Genomic DNA, 14,574 nt, shown 5'->3' on the forward strand with positions numbered 1-14,574 from the left:
TTCGGGTAATATTAAATGGCTAGTTTCAAACAGTTGTTAAGCAGGAAAAAATTGTACATCTTTTATTTCACAGCTAAATTTGAACTGTGGGGTTATTGGAAAGGTTGTATCAAATGCATATGTTTGTGCACTTTGTAAGCTTTTAAGCACCCTACAAAGATGTCAGTTACTTTGCCATTGTTTGAGGTATTTTGTAATTGGGGCTTAGTCTAATGACCTGCTTTTGAAATTTTTACTTTTGAGGCAATACTTCAACTTAACATATATTTTAAAATTATTTTACTTTTAGGTCTCTTTACTCTTATTTACTATATTCCATTTACTTATTTACTCTATTCTATTACTTTATTTGATTCTTATTTGCTATATTTCTATTTGTTTATTTTACAGAGAAGAGGAGGCCCTTGTAGAACAGTTCGTCTTTGAAGCTTTAGTTATTTATATGGAAAGTTTGGCCTTAACTCATGCAGATGAAAAATCTTTAGGTAGGTTGTACTTTGTAGAAAAAGTTTTATTTTTATTACTATTAATATAGTAATATTGAGTATTTTCAGTGTGATAAAAATGTTTCAGGTGAACATAAAGTAGCCCTTTAAAAATGAAATATTTTCTTAGGCTTGGGATTAAAAATTTAGTTTTATTTCTTTTAACAAGGCATTGTATAACCCTTGTATGTTTTATGAAACACTTTAATAAGTTGTTTTGGCTTAAAAAAATCTTTACCTGTGGTTAAACTTCTGGTGATAAACCCTGTTTAATCAGGAAGAGATTTTAGGAAGTTTTTTTTTTTTTTAAGTGGATGTATTAAAAAAAAATTAACATTTTAACTTGCCAAAGCTTCAGTTATCTAAAAACTTCACTTGTGTGTAATATCTTTATATGCATACATATATATGTATATTTATATATATATATATGTAAAAATAAATATATAACTTTTTATTGACAAAACATATGCATGGGTAATTTTTCAACACTGACCCTTGCAAAAACTTCTGTTTCAACTTTTCCCTTCCTTCCCTCCATCTCTTCCCCTAGATGGTAGGCGGTCCCATACATATTAAAGTATATGTTAAATAGAACATGTGTATACATATTTATACAGTTATCTTGTTGCACAAGATAAATCGGATTTAGAAAGAAGGTTAAAAAATAACTTGGAAATAAAAACAAAATAGCAAGCAAGCAACAACAGAAAGAGAGCAAATGATATGTTGTGGTCCACACTCATTCCCCAGTGTTCTTTCACTGGGTGTAGCTGGTTCTGTTCATCACTGATCAATTGGAAATGATTTGGATCCTCTCATTGCCTTCCATCAGAATTGATCCTCATATAGTATTATTGTTGAAGTGTATAATGCTCTCCTGTTTCTGTTCATTTCACTTAGCAACAGTTCATGTAAGTCTCTCCAAGCCTCTCTGTATTCATCCTGATGGTCATTTCTTACAGAGCAATAATATTCCATAACATTCATATACCACAATTTACTCAGTCATTCTCCAGTTGATGGGCATCCATTCAGTTTCCAGTTTCTAGCCACTATGAAAAGGGCTGCCACAAACATTTTTGTATATATGGCTTCCTTTCCCTTCTTTAATATCTCTTTGTGATATAAGCCCAGTAGTAACTATGTGTAATATCTTAATGGAATAACCATGTTTTCTCTATTGTGGGGCATGTATTTTATATACTTATACCTTCTGTTCTGCATAATGTACTTCACACATACAAGGTACACAATAAATATCTATAATCAGATTAGTAACTTAAGTCTCTCTTCCACAGAAGGGGAACAAGAGGTGCCCAAAATAAAAATCAGGAAAAAATAATAGCAAATGGAAGACAAATGTCAATGAATATCATTGAGCTGTATGAACTTGGGCAAATAACTTAATCTCTCTAAGCTTTAACCTGCAAAATGAAGGAGACTATTGATGCTAGATCTAGTCTCTGTAAAGTGCTTTGCAAACCATGAAGAATTGTTTAAATGCTTGATGTTGTTATTATTGTTACTCATTTTACATCTTAGCTCTGGATGGTTGATATTACCAGTATTTTTACTTGATAGATAAGTGAAGTGTTACTGTCTTTAAAGTAGCTGAAATGCTTTTCTATTGTCCTCAACTATCATCAATAGTAAAATATGCTCCTTTTTGACAGTTTGTGATTTTCTGATTGAAGGATGGACATAAGAGATTCTATATGTATTGAAAACATTTGAAAGTTTGGGAAATAGCAAAATTTATGAAAAAAGGATACTTTTCCCCTTTAATAATAATATAGGAAATGATTAATAGGAAGACAGTGGTGTGACACAAAGGGTTGGATTTATAATCTTAATTTCTATCTTGGCTCTGGTCCCTGCTACTCTATGATTTGGGTTAATTCAATCATCTTAACTTTTTTGGAACTCAATTTCATCATCTATAAAATGAGGTAGATGAGTCCCTTCAAGACTAGAATTTACATTCTTATAATAAAATTCCTATTGAAATTGTTTTTGTGCATATAATTTTTTTTTTTTTGAGAACAGGTACAATTCAACAATGTTGTGATGCTATTGATCACCTTACGCGCATAATTGAAAAAAAGCACATCACTTTAAATAAGCCCAAAAAACGACGTTTACCTCGGTTGGTACTATTCTGCTTTTCTTTTCTTTTCTTTTTTTTTTTTTTTGGCTAAGGCAATTGGGGTTAAGTGACTTGCCTAGGGTCACACAGCTAGGAAGTGTTAAGTGTCTGAGGTCAAATTTGAACATTGCACCACCTAGCTGCCCCCCTCCCCCCCTTTTTTAAATATTGAAATTGTCCTTTTAAAGGTAACAAGCACTGGAAAGGATTTTATGGTTTGTAGTGTGAATGAAATACTTGGTTTAAGTTTACTTGATCTTTTTGAAAGAAAATTCTTTCTCTCTCTCTCTCTCTCTTTTTTTTTTTTTGTTGTCCCCATCCCCTTATTATATAATACTAATAATTATGGAATTTGATTGAATGAAAGAAATATTTTAATAATTCAACTTAATTTAATTCAAGTGTTTATGTATTGATGATACAATGACAAAAAATAGCAGTGACTGCATTCAGGGATCTTACATTTTAATGAAAGAGTTCATCTTGTAATTAAATAAATACAAGCCAAAGTGAATAAAACACCATTGTGAAGAGTGAATCAGAGACTGTCAGAGGTAGATTTTAAGTGCTAGAATTAAGAATGGGGCACTATCTGTACACAGACATGAAGACAAATAGAATAAAACCAAGTTTGAGGAAAAGCTCAGTAGCTAATTTCGCTATTACATAGAATGTGTAAAGGAGAATAATAGAGAACAATTGTAAATAGAAACTAGATTTTGGAAGATTTGAAAGGATAACATAAGTGACTTCTATTTAATCTTTGATGCAGGAAGAAGTCAGTAAATGTTAATGATTAATGGTAAGGCATGGCCACAGGTCTATGCCTTAGACTATTTTGGTAGATGTGTGAAAGATGAATTGGAGAGAAAAGAAACCTAAAGAGAGACTAGTTAATAGATAATTTTAATATCCAGATGAAAAGTCATGAGGCTCTCAGCTTAGGGTAATATTTGGAGAGAAGACCCTGATAGAAGTCAGTCATTGAACAAGAATTTACTATATGCTTATTATATACCTGGTCCTTTTCTAATCACAGGGAGTACAAAAAATAGGCAGAAGCGTGGATTTTCCCCTCAGGGAGCTCATAATCTAAAGGGGGAGTAAACATGAAGGAAAAAAGTGCATACAAAATATATAGTTCAAATGGAAAGTAACCTCAAGGGGAAAGCTCTAGCAGTGCGAAAGATAAGGAAAGACTTCCTTCAGAAAGTTGGATTTGAGCCAAATATTAAAGGAAATGAAGAGATTGAGGAAGAGTATTTTAGGTATGGGAGTATGCCGAGAAAAGTCAGGGAGTCAGAAGGAGCAGAACTCTGGGCTTGGAGTCCGGAATATGATCAAGTTCAAATATGGCCCAGACATCTATTTGTTGTGTGATTTTGGACCCTTAGCCCTTTTGTCAGTTTTCTCATCCGCAAAATGGGGATAATAATAGCACCTGCCATGCAAGGTTGTTGTGAGGATCAAGTGAGATGATAATCGTGAAGTTTTTTGTACAATGCCTGGCATATTGTAAGCACTATATAAATGTTAGTTATAATGATGATGGCAGTGTGCTTTTTGAGTTTTGAAAGATATTAGCTTGGGTCTTAAAGTAAGATTAGGGTCAATAATGTTCACTAATTGGCAATTATTGTTTTATTGTTTCAGTGGATTTCCACCTGTCCAAACATTGTGTTTATTGGATCTGGTGAAGTGGCTTTTGGCACAGTGTGGACGCCCCCAAACAGAGTGCAGACACAAATCTATAGAACTTTTTTATAAATTTGTTCCTTTGCTACCAGGTACGATGCTGAATATTTTGTTAATAACATGCTAATTAATGCAGAGGTTGAAGTTTATTTAAAAAAATTTTCTTTTATGTCAGTTGAGCCTGTAAGTATTTAGTGTGTAGGGTTTTTTTTTTTTTTAAAGTAAATCTGTTGATTAAAAAGAGTTGTAATTAAGTAGCTGCACAAATGGCTGTTGCTGAATGGTGATATTGAGGGAATAATTTTGAATTCTATAACTTTTTAAAATTAAATTTTCAGTTATTTAATTTCAATTTTCACTTTTTGTATCCCACTTAATTTTACCTTAAAAAACAACTATTCTGATCATACAGTATTTAATATAGTTAATATGCACTGTTTTTAATAGCCAGTTAATGAAATAAATGTGATTATACTGTGCTATTTCAACATGTGATATCCCTAAATGTCTACATATCTATCACTAAAGAGTTTTAGACTTGGAATAAAAAGTAGTAGAAAAAAGTTAATCCAATCTTTGCAGGAAAATACTTGCCACTAAATTATATTATTAAAAATGGCTTTCTAATGAAGCCAGTGAATTTATTCTTCACTCACTGTTATTATTGGGTACTTTCTTTATTACAGGTAAGCTACAGTTCATGAATCAAAGCAGTTCCTCATTTCTTCTGAGATACACAAGAAATATCAACAGTTAATTTCATTTATACCTGTAGTTCATAGGTAATAGATTTAATGCTAAAGGGACTTGAGGGGTCCTCTCTGGTCTGCCTCCCTTACTTTATAGATGAGAGGAAATTTGTATCCCAGGGAGCAACATTGGCCTTCCCATGTTATGTGTTGTAAGTTGCAAAGATATTATTATGGACCCAGTCTTTGGACTCCAAATCCAGGAACTTTCCCATTATACTACATTGTTTTCTTTGTGAAATTCTTTATAAATCTTTATCAAAGATATCCAAAAGAAATTATAAAATAATAGATATTGCTGTATGAAGGTAGATGACCCTTTTTTCTCTAAAAATTTAAATGAATGATAGTTTCTAGTTGTAGTAGGAAATTCATAAGATATTTCTTTGTTGAAATTGACAGAAACAAATGATATTTTAATATGATGATACTTTTAAATTTTATTATTGTTGTTCATCCTTCATTTTCAAAGAGGACAATGTTATCACAATGGTGGGAATTGTAGATGACTTCTGTGTGCATTGAATTTAAGGCAGAGTTGTTTACATAGGAGCTAAAACCATCTTTTGATCATATTATTTCTTTTAAAATAATTTTTGCCTCACAGAGAGGGAATGAATATCAAAGTTGCTCATCATTAATGGAGAGTATCACATACCAAAATGGTCATCACTATCAGATGTCACAGAGAGGGTTTACTTTCATTAGTACTATGTAGTATTTAATTGTAGAGGTGTAGATGTATAGATCTTGGAATTGGGAAGATCTTGGTTGAAATACTATCTCTGATATTACAGGTTGTGTGGTCCTGGACAAATTTTAACCTTTTAGTGCCCTAAGCAACACGTTAAGTTAAAAAACCATTGTTCATTTGAATTGGTAAAAGGAGTTTACTTTCCTTGAGTTTCTTGCACTGTGACGTAACAAGTCTGGAACAACAACAACAAAAAAGATATATTTATATATAAAGAGAAGTGTGTATAGGGATAAGGTAATATATTTATGACCTTAGGCCTGAAAAGTTTTCTAAAATTTCATAAAACCTAAAAGAAGTTATGTTTTGATTAGTTCTGTATTCCCAATGTATTAAAATTTTTATTTTTCTTCTTTTGCTACTTTTCATTAGTCATAATAATATAATTATAGAAACAAAAATTTGGTTCTGTGTAAAATGTTTCTGATTTGGTTCTGATGTAAAAAAATTCTGGTATTATTAAACCTTGATTCTTTTTTTTTTTTCTCCTTAAGGCAACAGATCTCCATCTTGTTGGTTAACTGACATTCTCAAAAAAGAAGACATTTCTTTCCTCATAAATAGATTTGAAGGAGCAGGCAATGCTAGTGAACATTTGTCAGGAATCTTGGCTCAACCTACTCTCTTTGATTTGCAAGGACCTTTTACTTTAAGAGCTGTTGTGCAGTGGATGGATATGCTTTTAGCAGCTTTGGAGTGTTATAATACATTTATTGAAGAGAGAGCTATCAAAGCGCAAGAGATATTAGGTAGGTAAAATTTGGGCTGTAATTTTTGGGTTTTATTCTGGGAAATTTTTTATTCCATTTTAGTTCTGTTGAGAGGTTTAAAAAATGTGAAATAAATGTGACCCTTCACCTCCAAAGTATTCTAATAGAGCAGTGCCTCTGATTGATGCTGCCAAGCTGGAAGCTTCAAGTAAAGGCTGATCAGTGAACTTAGTGCCTGTCACAGGAGCCTGCCTAAGTTTGGGGAAGCTCCTTGTAAGAGACTTGGTCAATTTTTTGGCCTTATTAGCTCATAAAAGTCATCTGTTAAGGCTTTTGGATCTAAACTGGCGAAAGAGTACCCATACCAATGAAATCACAGATCCTTAAAGATTGAATTATTAAGTTATTAGGAATTAGAGAAATTAATGAGTAGTGTTCTACTTTAACTTCCGGATGTTATGTTTCCAAAATTTTATTTGTATAACATTAAAGAATGTATCAGGACCCTTTGATTTTTTGGCTTGTTTTCTGTGTCCTTGTGTTTTAATTCGCTAATATCTTAAAATCATTTATTCCTTTGAAAATGATAGAGTTGATTGAAGTAGAACTGAGATCTCATGTGTCCATTGTTCTTTTGTGGTCCATGGTCTGAAAATATATAAAAAGTGGAATATCCTGGTGTTTGGTTGAATTGAAGAATTTGACATATTGATGTCTAGATTAATCACTCAAACATTAATGGAACAAAAAGGAAGTGGCAGATTGTGAATTTTTTTCCACAGTCATTCAAAATAAACAAATTACTGCTTTAAATAATTGTGCCACTTAGTGGGGGGAGGTGAAATAGGCTTTCAATAGTAATAGAAATGGAGAAGGCAGTAAAGTGGAATTGAATGGGGTTATATCCCAAAGATCTTTATTTCTTCCTCCTGTTTCTTCTTAAATAACTTATTTTGACACCTTTTCTTGGTCTTCATCTTTTTTTTTTTTTTTTTTTTTTTTTTTTTTTAAATACATGAAGGGAGGGATATATGCCTGGGAGAGAAGTAGACTAAAGGGAACTTTAAAAAAAAATCTGGCTTATGGAAAGTTGGTTGGGTAGATAGTCTGCAGAGTCTTTTATTTACAATCATTCAGAGACCAAAATATTGAAGAATCACTGTTGTCTCAGAAAGATTGACAGGATTCCCCATTTGAAAGAGAGGTATTTCATTTAGTTAGGGGACTTCATGATTACAAAATTAATATTAAGCTCTCTGAACACTTTACATTTAAAATTTTTGAATGACTTCTTAATGTGCCTTTCTTGTTCTTAATAGTATATTATGTTACCATTGAACTGGCTGGAGATGTTTGTATTTTCATTTTTTAAAAGAATTTTATAATCTGAACTCCAAAGCTCAAAAATTGCTTTCTAAGATTTGATTGTTTTTATTGGTACTTTTAATTAAATATTTTTAGTTCTTCATAAAGCTTATTATAATTTACATTTTTTACTATAGAATCAGAAATTGAATACTATTTGGAGGATAAGAGAAAACTTTACATTTTCTGACTTTTACTGGGCCATTACAGAAGCACAGAATTTTAAAACTGAAAGGAATCATAGGAATATGTCTCCCTAAAGAAATCTCTACTATAGCATATATGAGTGATTACCCATCTTCTGTTTGAAATCACTCCCCTTCTCCCTCTTCCTCCTCTCCCCCCCCCCCCCCCCCCCCCCCCCCCCCCCCCAGTGAAAGGGAACCTTAGGCAGTCCATTTCATTGATGGATAGCTGTTATTAGGAAATGTTTTCTGACATCTGGTCTAAATTGTTCTCTTTGCAACTTCGTTACCTTGCTTTTGGTGACTGTCTCTGAAGCCAAGTGGAACAAATCTAATCATACTTCCACATGACAACCTTTCATGTAATTGAAGGTTGCTGACATGTCCACTTTGTTTTCACCTCACTTTGTCTTCTCTTCATCAGGCCTAGACATCTTTAGTTCCTTCTGCTGATACTTGTGTGGAATTAATTCATAATCTTTTCTTCATCCTGGTTATCCTTGGAATGTTCACAATGTCTTAAATTGTGACTTTTTCTAATAAAGTACTCCTTTTATTGTATCTTTTTATGAAAGCTCTTTTGGCTTTAGAATAAAATACTTGTACTTGTTTTGAACTAGAGAATTGTATAATAATTGTCTTATGCAATTATTTCTAGGTACAAAAGCAAAGTCTTCATTTTTGAAAGCTGTAGGCTTTTTCTTAGAAAATATTGCTCTTCATGATATTAGAGCCGCAGAAAAATGCTTTGGCACTGGCATAAAAGGCAATGTATTTAGCCCACAAGAAAGAGAAGAATATAATTACAGCAAGTGTACAATTGTGGTCAGGATTATGGAATTTTCTTCGATGCTTCTAAATACTTGTCAGGATGTTTGGAAGGTAGGAATGTCAAAAAGTTTTTTTAATTGATGCCCTTTATAATGTAATTTTATTAATCATACTTATGTAGCATTTTCCAAGTTTAGAATTCTTTAAACACACTGGTTAAAAATAAAGCTTAAATAATTAACCAAATGAAATTGTAAGCGTGTATAGATATCTAGGATCAAACTGCCAGGAATTGGGCAAAAGTAATATTGGGAGAAGATATCTTATCCTATGGTCTTGATAATTGCTTGTTTAAGTGAAAACTAGAAGCATTTAAATGAAAAAGTAGTGAGATATTTGAAAAACAAATACTGAAATTTATATATTCAAAGGGTTATCATTCAAAAGTTGACTACTATTATTAATTTGTAATGCTGTTGTTGCCTAAGCTATTTTTGGAAGCCCTTCATTTATTCTAGTAATACTCATATTGCCCAGACTACTTTTGGAACTCATCTTTTGGGATTGCCTTCAGGGCTATTAAAAAAAAAAAAAAGCTTTTGGTGAAAGGGGCTTAGGTGACAGATCAAACTCAATTGTGTCATCTAATGATTGAAGTGGATGTAGTGGGTTAACACAATTGAAACAATTTTAATAGTCCTTTGTATTTATTTTCATTTCTATTCAATCATTGAGTTTAAAGTGATATTTATAAATTATCTATTAAATAGAGGTTCTTATTTAATATTTCTTGGGTTGCCTTGTAGGAGCTAATCATCTTTGAAAAGAAAAAATGAAATTTGCATATTATATACATTATCTAGAGTAAGAAGAAACCTAATGTTGCTGAATATTTAGTTTTCTCTCCTCATTCTGTCCTTTGCATATTATACACATTATCTAGAGTAAGAAGAAACCTAATGTTGCTGAATATTTAGTTTTCTCTCCTCATTCTGTCCTTTGTGTAATATTTTATGATCCAATGATCTTAAAGGGAAAAATCCTTAGCCTAATTTTGCAAATATAAAATTAATTTAATTATGGTGTTAGGAAGATATTAGTAACTGTTGACCAAAACTTGTTTGATTTCAAACATTTTTACAGCTCCTTGAGAAGGATTTACTTAACGCTTACTTTATGGAACTGTTGGTCAAAACATTATGTGATCCGTCAAGTATTGGTTTTAACATAGCTGATGTACAAGTGATGAATAATCTTCCCAATGTCTGTGTGAATCTTCTGAAAGCCTTAAAAAAATCTCCATATAAGGAATCTTTAGAAATCAACATAAAGAAAAGAATAACACCACAAAGGTATGCATTTAAATTAAAAATCATAACTTCTTTAGTATAGCTTTGCAGTAAAATTATTTTATGTTGCTGACCAGAAATGAGGAGTGACATTTTCAGTGTTTGTCATGCCTCAAATGAGGTATATGAATACTAGAATAAATTATTTCTCACTGTAAAAAATTATTTCTCACTGGACAACTTCAGCCTGAATGTTTCAGTAGTATATTCAACTAAAACCCAAATTTATTGCCTTCCTAAAACCTGTTTGTTTTTAAGACTTAGCTGTTCCCATTCAAAGTACAGTTCATGTACCTTGTTGCAATTACAGGCAAGAGGATAATGAGGGCTGTATGTAGGGTCATGATTTAGATTAAAGAGTTAAAGCAGAAAGAAGAAGAAGAAGAAATATAAGATGTTGTGGAGATAGAAATGATTGACAACTGATTGGATAGGTTTTGGAAAGTGAGATGTTGAAAGACGGCATTGTAGTTGTGAACTTGGTTTTCTGGAAAGAGATTGGTGCCCTCTGTGGTGATGCAGAAGTTTGGAAAAGGAGTGGGAGTAGATAAACATAAAACATAAAACAACAAGTTCTGTAATGTAGATTACAACTTATTCTTCTTTTTAACTCATTCTGCCCCTCCAGGAACCAAGTCAGAAGTTGATCAGAGAATAGGGGATGGATATCCTATAGAGATTGGTAGAGTTTTCTCAATGATATATTTGCTGTTGATGCTATGAGTCCTAGGGAATATTGGTTTTATTATAAATATCTTTAGAGAATTTTGCCTGGTTTAGTAAGGTATAGGTTGAGAAATTGTACCACAGAGGAATAGTGCAGAGTTGAGAGAGCCTGTACAGATAAGGATAGATTTTGATTGTGTTGGAGATAAGCCCTGCAATTATCTATTAAGGAAAAGCCAGATTATAACCCATTTCCATAGCTTCCAGTTGACTGGTCACATATCTCTTCGAGTTAAGGGATCCCATGATTTCTCCCACTTTGGAGAACACTGGATTAAATTGTTCTAATTTAGAGTCTTCACCTCTAGTCACTCCTTATTTCCAATTGAGCATATATGCCACTGCCACATTATTCTTCTTTAAAAATGTATCTTTTGTCACATAAACTTGTTGATTCAAAATGGCTTCCTTGTCAAATAAAAAATTACAGTATTTTGCTTAGGGTTGAGACCTTTCATAATTTTGCTACTATTGTACGATCAATTTTGCTATAACTGACATGTTCCTCAAAAAAAAGTACCAGCTGTGCAAAACTGAGCAATGAAAACCAGAAGTTTATGGGAAAAATGGATATAGACACAATGTTCAATAACTTCATCAATGACACATTTTTTAAAAGGTTAGGAACTTTAACATAGTAGCACGGTTTTATACACGTTAAATGGTGAAGAAATAAATACAGCAATAAATAGTAGCAGTCCAATGTTTCCAGCTGTTGCTCTACCTGAGTCCAATTTCTCATAAATCTAGACTAGTCAAATTTGGGGACTAGGGAACAGAACGCAAGGATGACATAATGGGTTAGCTCTTCTGCACCTACAGTTACTTACTTTTGCATTAGAAGACATATAATAAATATGGCTCTTTATTGTGACAAAAACCTGAAGTTTTCTTATAGAAGTTAGCATCAGAGTAATGGCAGCTTTTGAGTTATACAGTGTACTTTTTGCATAAGCAGTCACATGTAACCTGGCTCAAAATTCATGTTGATTCCCTAATGTATGAGTTGGAACAAATTCATGTTTTTAAAATGAGTATTCTTTCAGTGTTGAAAAATTATCCATGTATATGTTTTGGAAATAAAAAGCTTTAATGAAACAAAGCATTTGGGTTTTTGTCTTGTCATGTTCTTTAGTTTGTCTCTCTAGATCTTGCCTTTAGGATCAATATGTTTGTTGGGGTTTTTTTTTTTTTTTGTTTTGTTTTGTTTTATTTGTTTTTGTCTTTTTGTATGGTGATCATTTTTCTTTTAACATTGATACTTTTTACTCTTCCTCTTCAAGACTGTCCTTCCCTTCTCTATATTTTCATCTATAGTCAGTTGTCTCCTCTTTTGTTACTTCATTGAGGCCAGCAGATTTAAATATATTCTGGCAATTATTTCTGCCGTATTGGCCATAAATTCTAATTTTACAATTCTTATTATGTCTCTTCTAAGTTATTCAGGAAAATCCTGGCGTGGGGCCATGCTACCTTTGGGATTCCACAGGTGGTGTCATTTTCCTTTGTGTTGCAACATTTACTCACAGATATCTTCACTTTTATCTCATCTTGAGACCATATATTCCCTTCTATTATTAATATCTCCAATGGTTTATCTACTTTAACTGATTTTTTTCCTATCAAAAATTTTGATAATTGCAGTCTTTTCCTTTTAATATCCTGCTGTTCACTTTAAAACAACTTCCTTTTTGATTGTGATTTCCCAAAGGACTGGACTTTGGAGGCCTGTCAGCCACCTCCCATGCTGGGTTATTTCACATTTGTCCAGTCGTAGTCTCTGCCACAAATGATTTCTGTAAGGATAGTACTAGCCTTAGTTGGAATCTGTATTCTTTCTTGTAGGTGTAGTGGAGTTTTACAAAGCCCCTCACAGATATTCTGCCTTAAGGCTCTCTTTTCCTCAATTTTTTGGCTGAGCTCTTGTGTGGTAGAGATTCACTGCCATTCCAGCCTAGCAAGCTTTGGCTTTTGGTTTTCCAAGAACTGTAATGGATAGAGTAGAGATATACTGAGTTAGGGTTAAGAAATTAGTCTTCTTTGCTGTTAACTCATCAGAGCTTTAGATATCCTGGGCTATATAATTCCTTTTTTGTGTAGAGAGGTCATGAGGATCAGAAAAAATATCTAGTCTTCCACCTAAATCCTCTGCATTTTTTACTATATTTTTTGTATCTTATATAACCCTTATTATATTTTATATAATTATTTAAGATAAGACTAAGTACTTGCATGTAGTGGATATTCAATCTGTTGAATTAATGAATTAAATTTGCTAATGAATTCAGAGCTTAAATTCAAATTAACTATAAATAATAAGATGCATGGACAAAACTTTAGCTACGTGTAATCTAGCTCTATCTAGAATATGAATCTAGAAATGAATTCATGTAGCACTTTTTCTAAATTGTATTAATAGAATTTATTGAGATCAAAAACTAATTTTGTTTTGTTTTTTTCTTTTCTTACCTGGTCAGCATTGAAGTCATTTGTGCTGTTAATTTATATAATTCAGATGCTCGATTTGATAGAGCTAATCTGGCTTCTCTTCTGTCAGCGTGTAAACAACTCCATAAAGCAGGTCTTTTGCATTCTACAGTAGAGTCTCAGGTAAACATTTTTATGGAAAATGAATGATTTATATGTTGTTTTGATTGTATTGAATTTTTGCATTCATTTGTGCTATTTATCAAGAAATTTTAATATATAAAGAAGAATGTCTATTTCCAGTTATAAAAATGCTTAAAGTATTGTCTTTTATCTTTTTAGTGACACAGGTATACTCTCAAACAGATAAGTTGAACTTATTTAAAAGTGAAAGTAAAGTTTTAAAACTTGAATTTTTGCCAGATAGTTTTCCTTGAAATATTTGTTGTTAAATTTCCAGGTGGACTTATGTAAATCCTCTATGTAATATTCTGTGTTCACTTACAGAATTAGAAAGTTAGTAATTAATAAGTTTTTTAAAAGATATGTAGTAGTGTGCATATAGAATTAGGCAACTGGGGCAGAATTGACCCTAGAAAATATAAATGAGTTTGCATTACCAAATTAAACACCTTGCAAGGTAAAGAAACACATTTGCTCATAAAGAACAAGATACATAACCTTTACAAATTTATTTTTAGTCAAGTTACCATCATTAAATAGCAGTTCCATACATGAGAAAGATCATAAAGAGAAGATTGTATTTCAAACTTAAATCCATGAGTATTTTAAAATAAATATGTATATTGTTTAATGTGATTAACCATTAAATTTTGTTTGCTTGTGCCTTTTGAACTTAATGTTGCTTTCATTTATAATATAAATTTTACATTTTTAACTGTTTCATTGACATTTTTAAATTTTGTATAATTATAATTACCTACCCTTTGCACCCTTCCTTGTGATAAGTATAGGTCAGTAAAAAAAAATTATATTGATTGTATCTGAAAAATGTATGCTCCTTCTACACTTCACTACAGTTCACCTCTCCACTTAGGGGGTGTCAGGCATGTTTAGAGTCATGGTTAGTGCATTAACCAGAGTTCTTAAGTCTTTTATATTTGTTTTTATTTATAGTACTATCATTATTGCACAAATATGGCTTCTGATTGTACTCATTGTACTCTGTCATTTTATACAAATCTTCCC

General features: G+C 32.0%; 1 protein-coding gene across 3 annotated transcripts in view; it reads left to right on the forward strand.

Moving 5' to 3' along the window:
- The window catches only part of PRKDC (protein kinase, DNA-activated, catalytic subunit), a 153,934-nt gene that overhangs the window by 43,881 nt on the left and 95,479 nt on the right, over window positions 1–14,574 (forward strand). For all 3 annotated transcript variants that reach the window (XM_023496026.2, XM_023496027.2, XM_031946427.1), the window contains 7 exons: window positions 391–485; window positions 2,535–2,634; window positions 4,288–4,421; window positions 6,327–6,581; window positions 8,751–8,974; window positions 10,007–10,215; window positions 13,416–13,548. In XM_023496026.2, the coding sequence (XP_023351794.1) occupies window positions 391–485; window positions 2,535–2,634; window positions 4,288–4,421; window positions 6,327–6,581; window positions 8,751–8,974; window positions 10,007–10,215; window positions 13,416–13,548 (1,150 nt within the window). The remainder of the gene's footprint in view (window positions 1–390; window positions 486–2,534; window positions 2,635–4,287; window positions 4,422–6,326; window positions 6,582–8,750; window positions 8,975–10,006; window positions 10,216–13,415; window positions 13,549–14,574) is intronic.

This window comes from Sarcophilus harrisii, chromosome 1 (genome assembly GCF_902635505.1).
Source record: "Sarcophilus harrisii chromosome 1, mSarHar1.11, whole genome shotgun sequence".
NCBI classification, from domain to species: domain Eukaryota; kingdom Metazoa; phylum Chordata; class Mammalia; order Dasyuromorphia; family Dasyuridae; genus Sarcophilus; species Sarcophilus harrisii.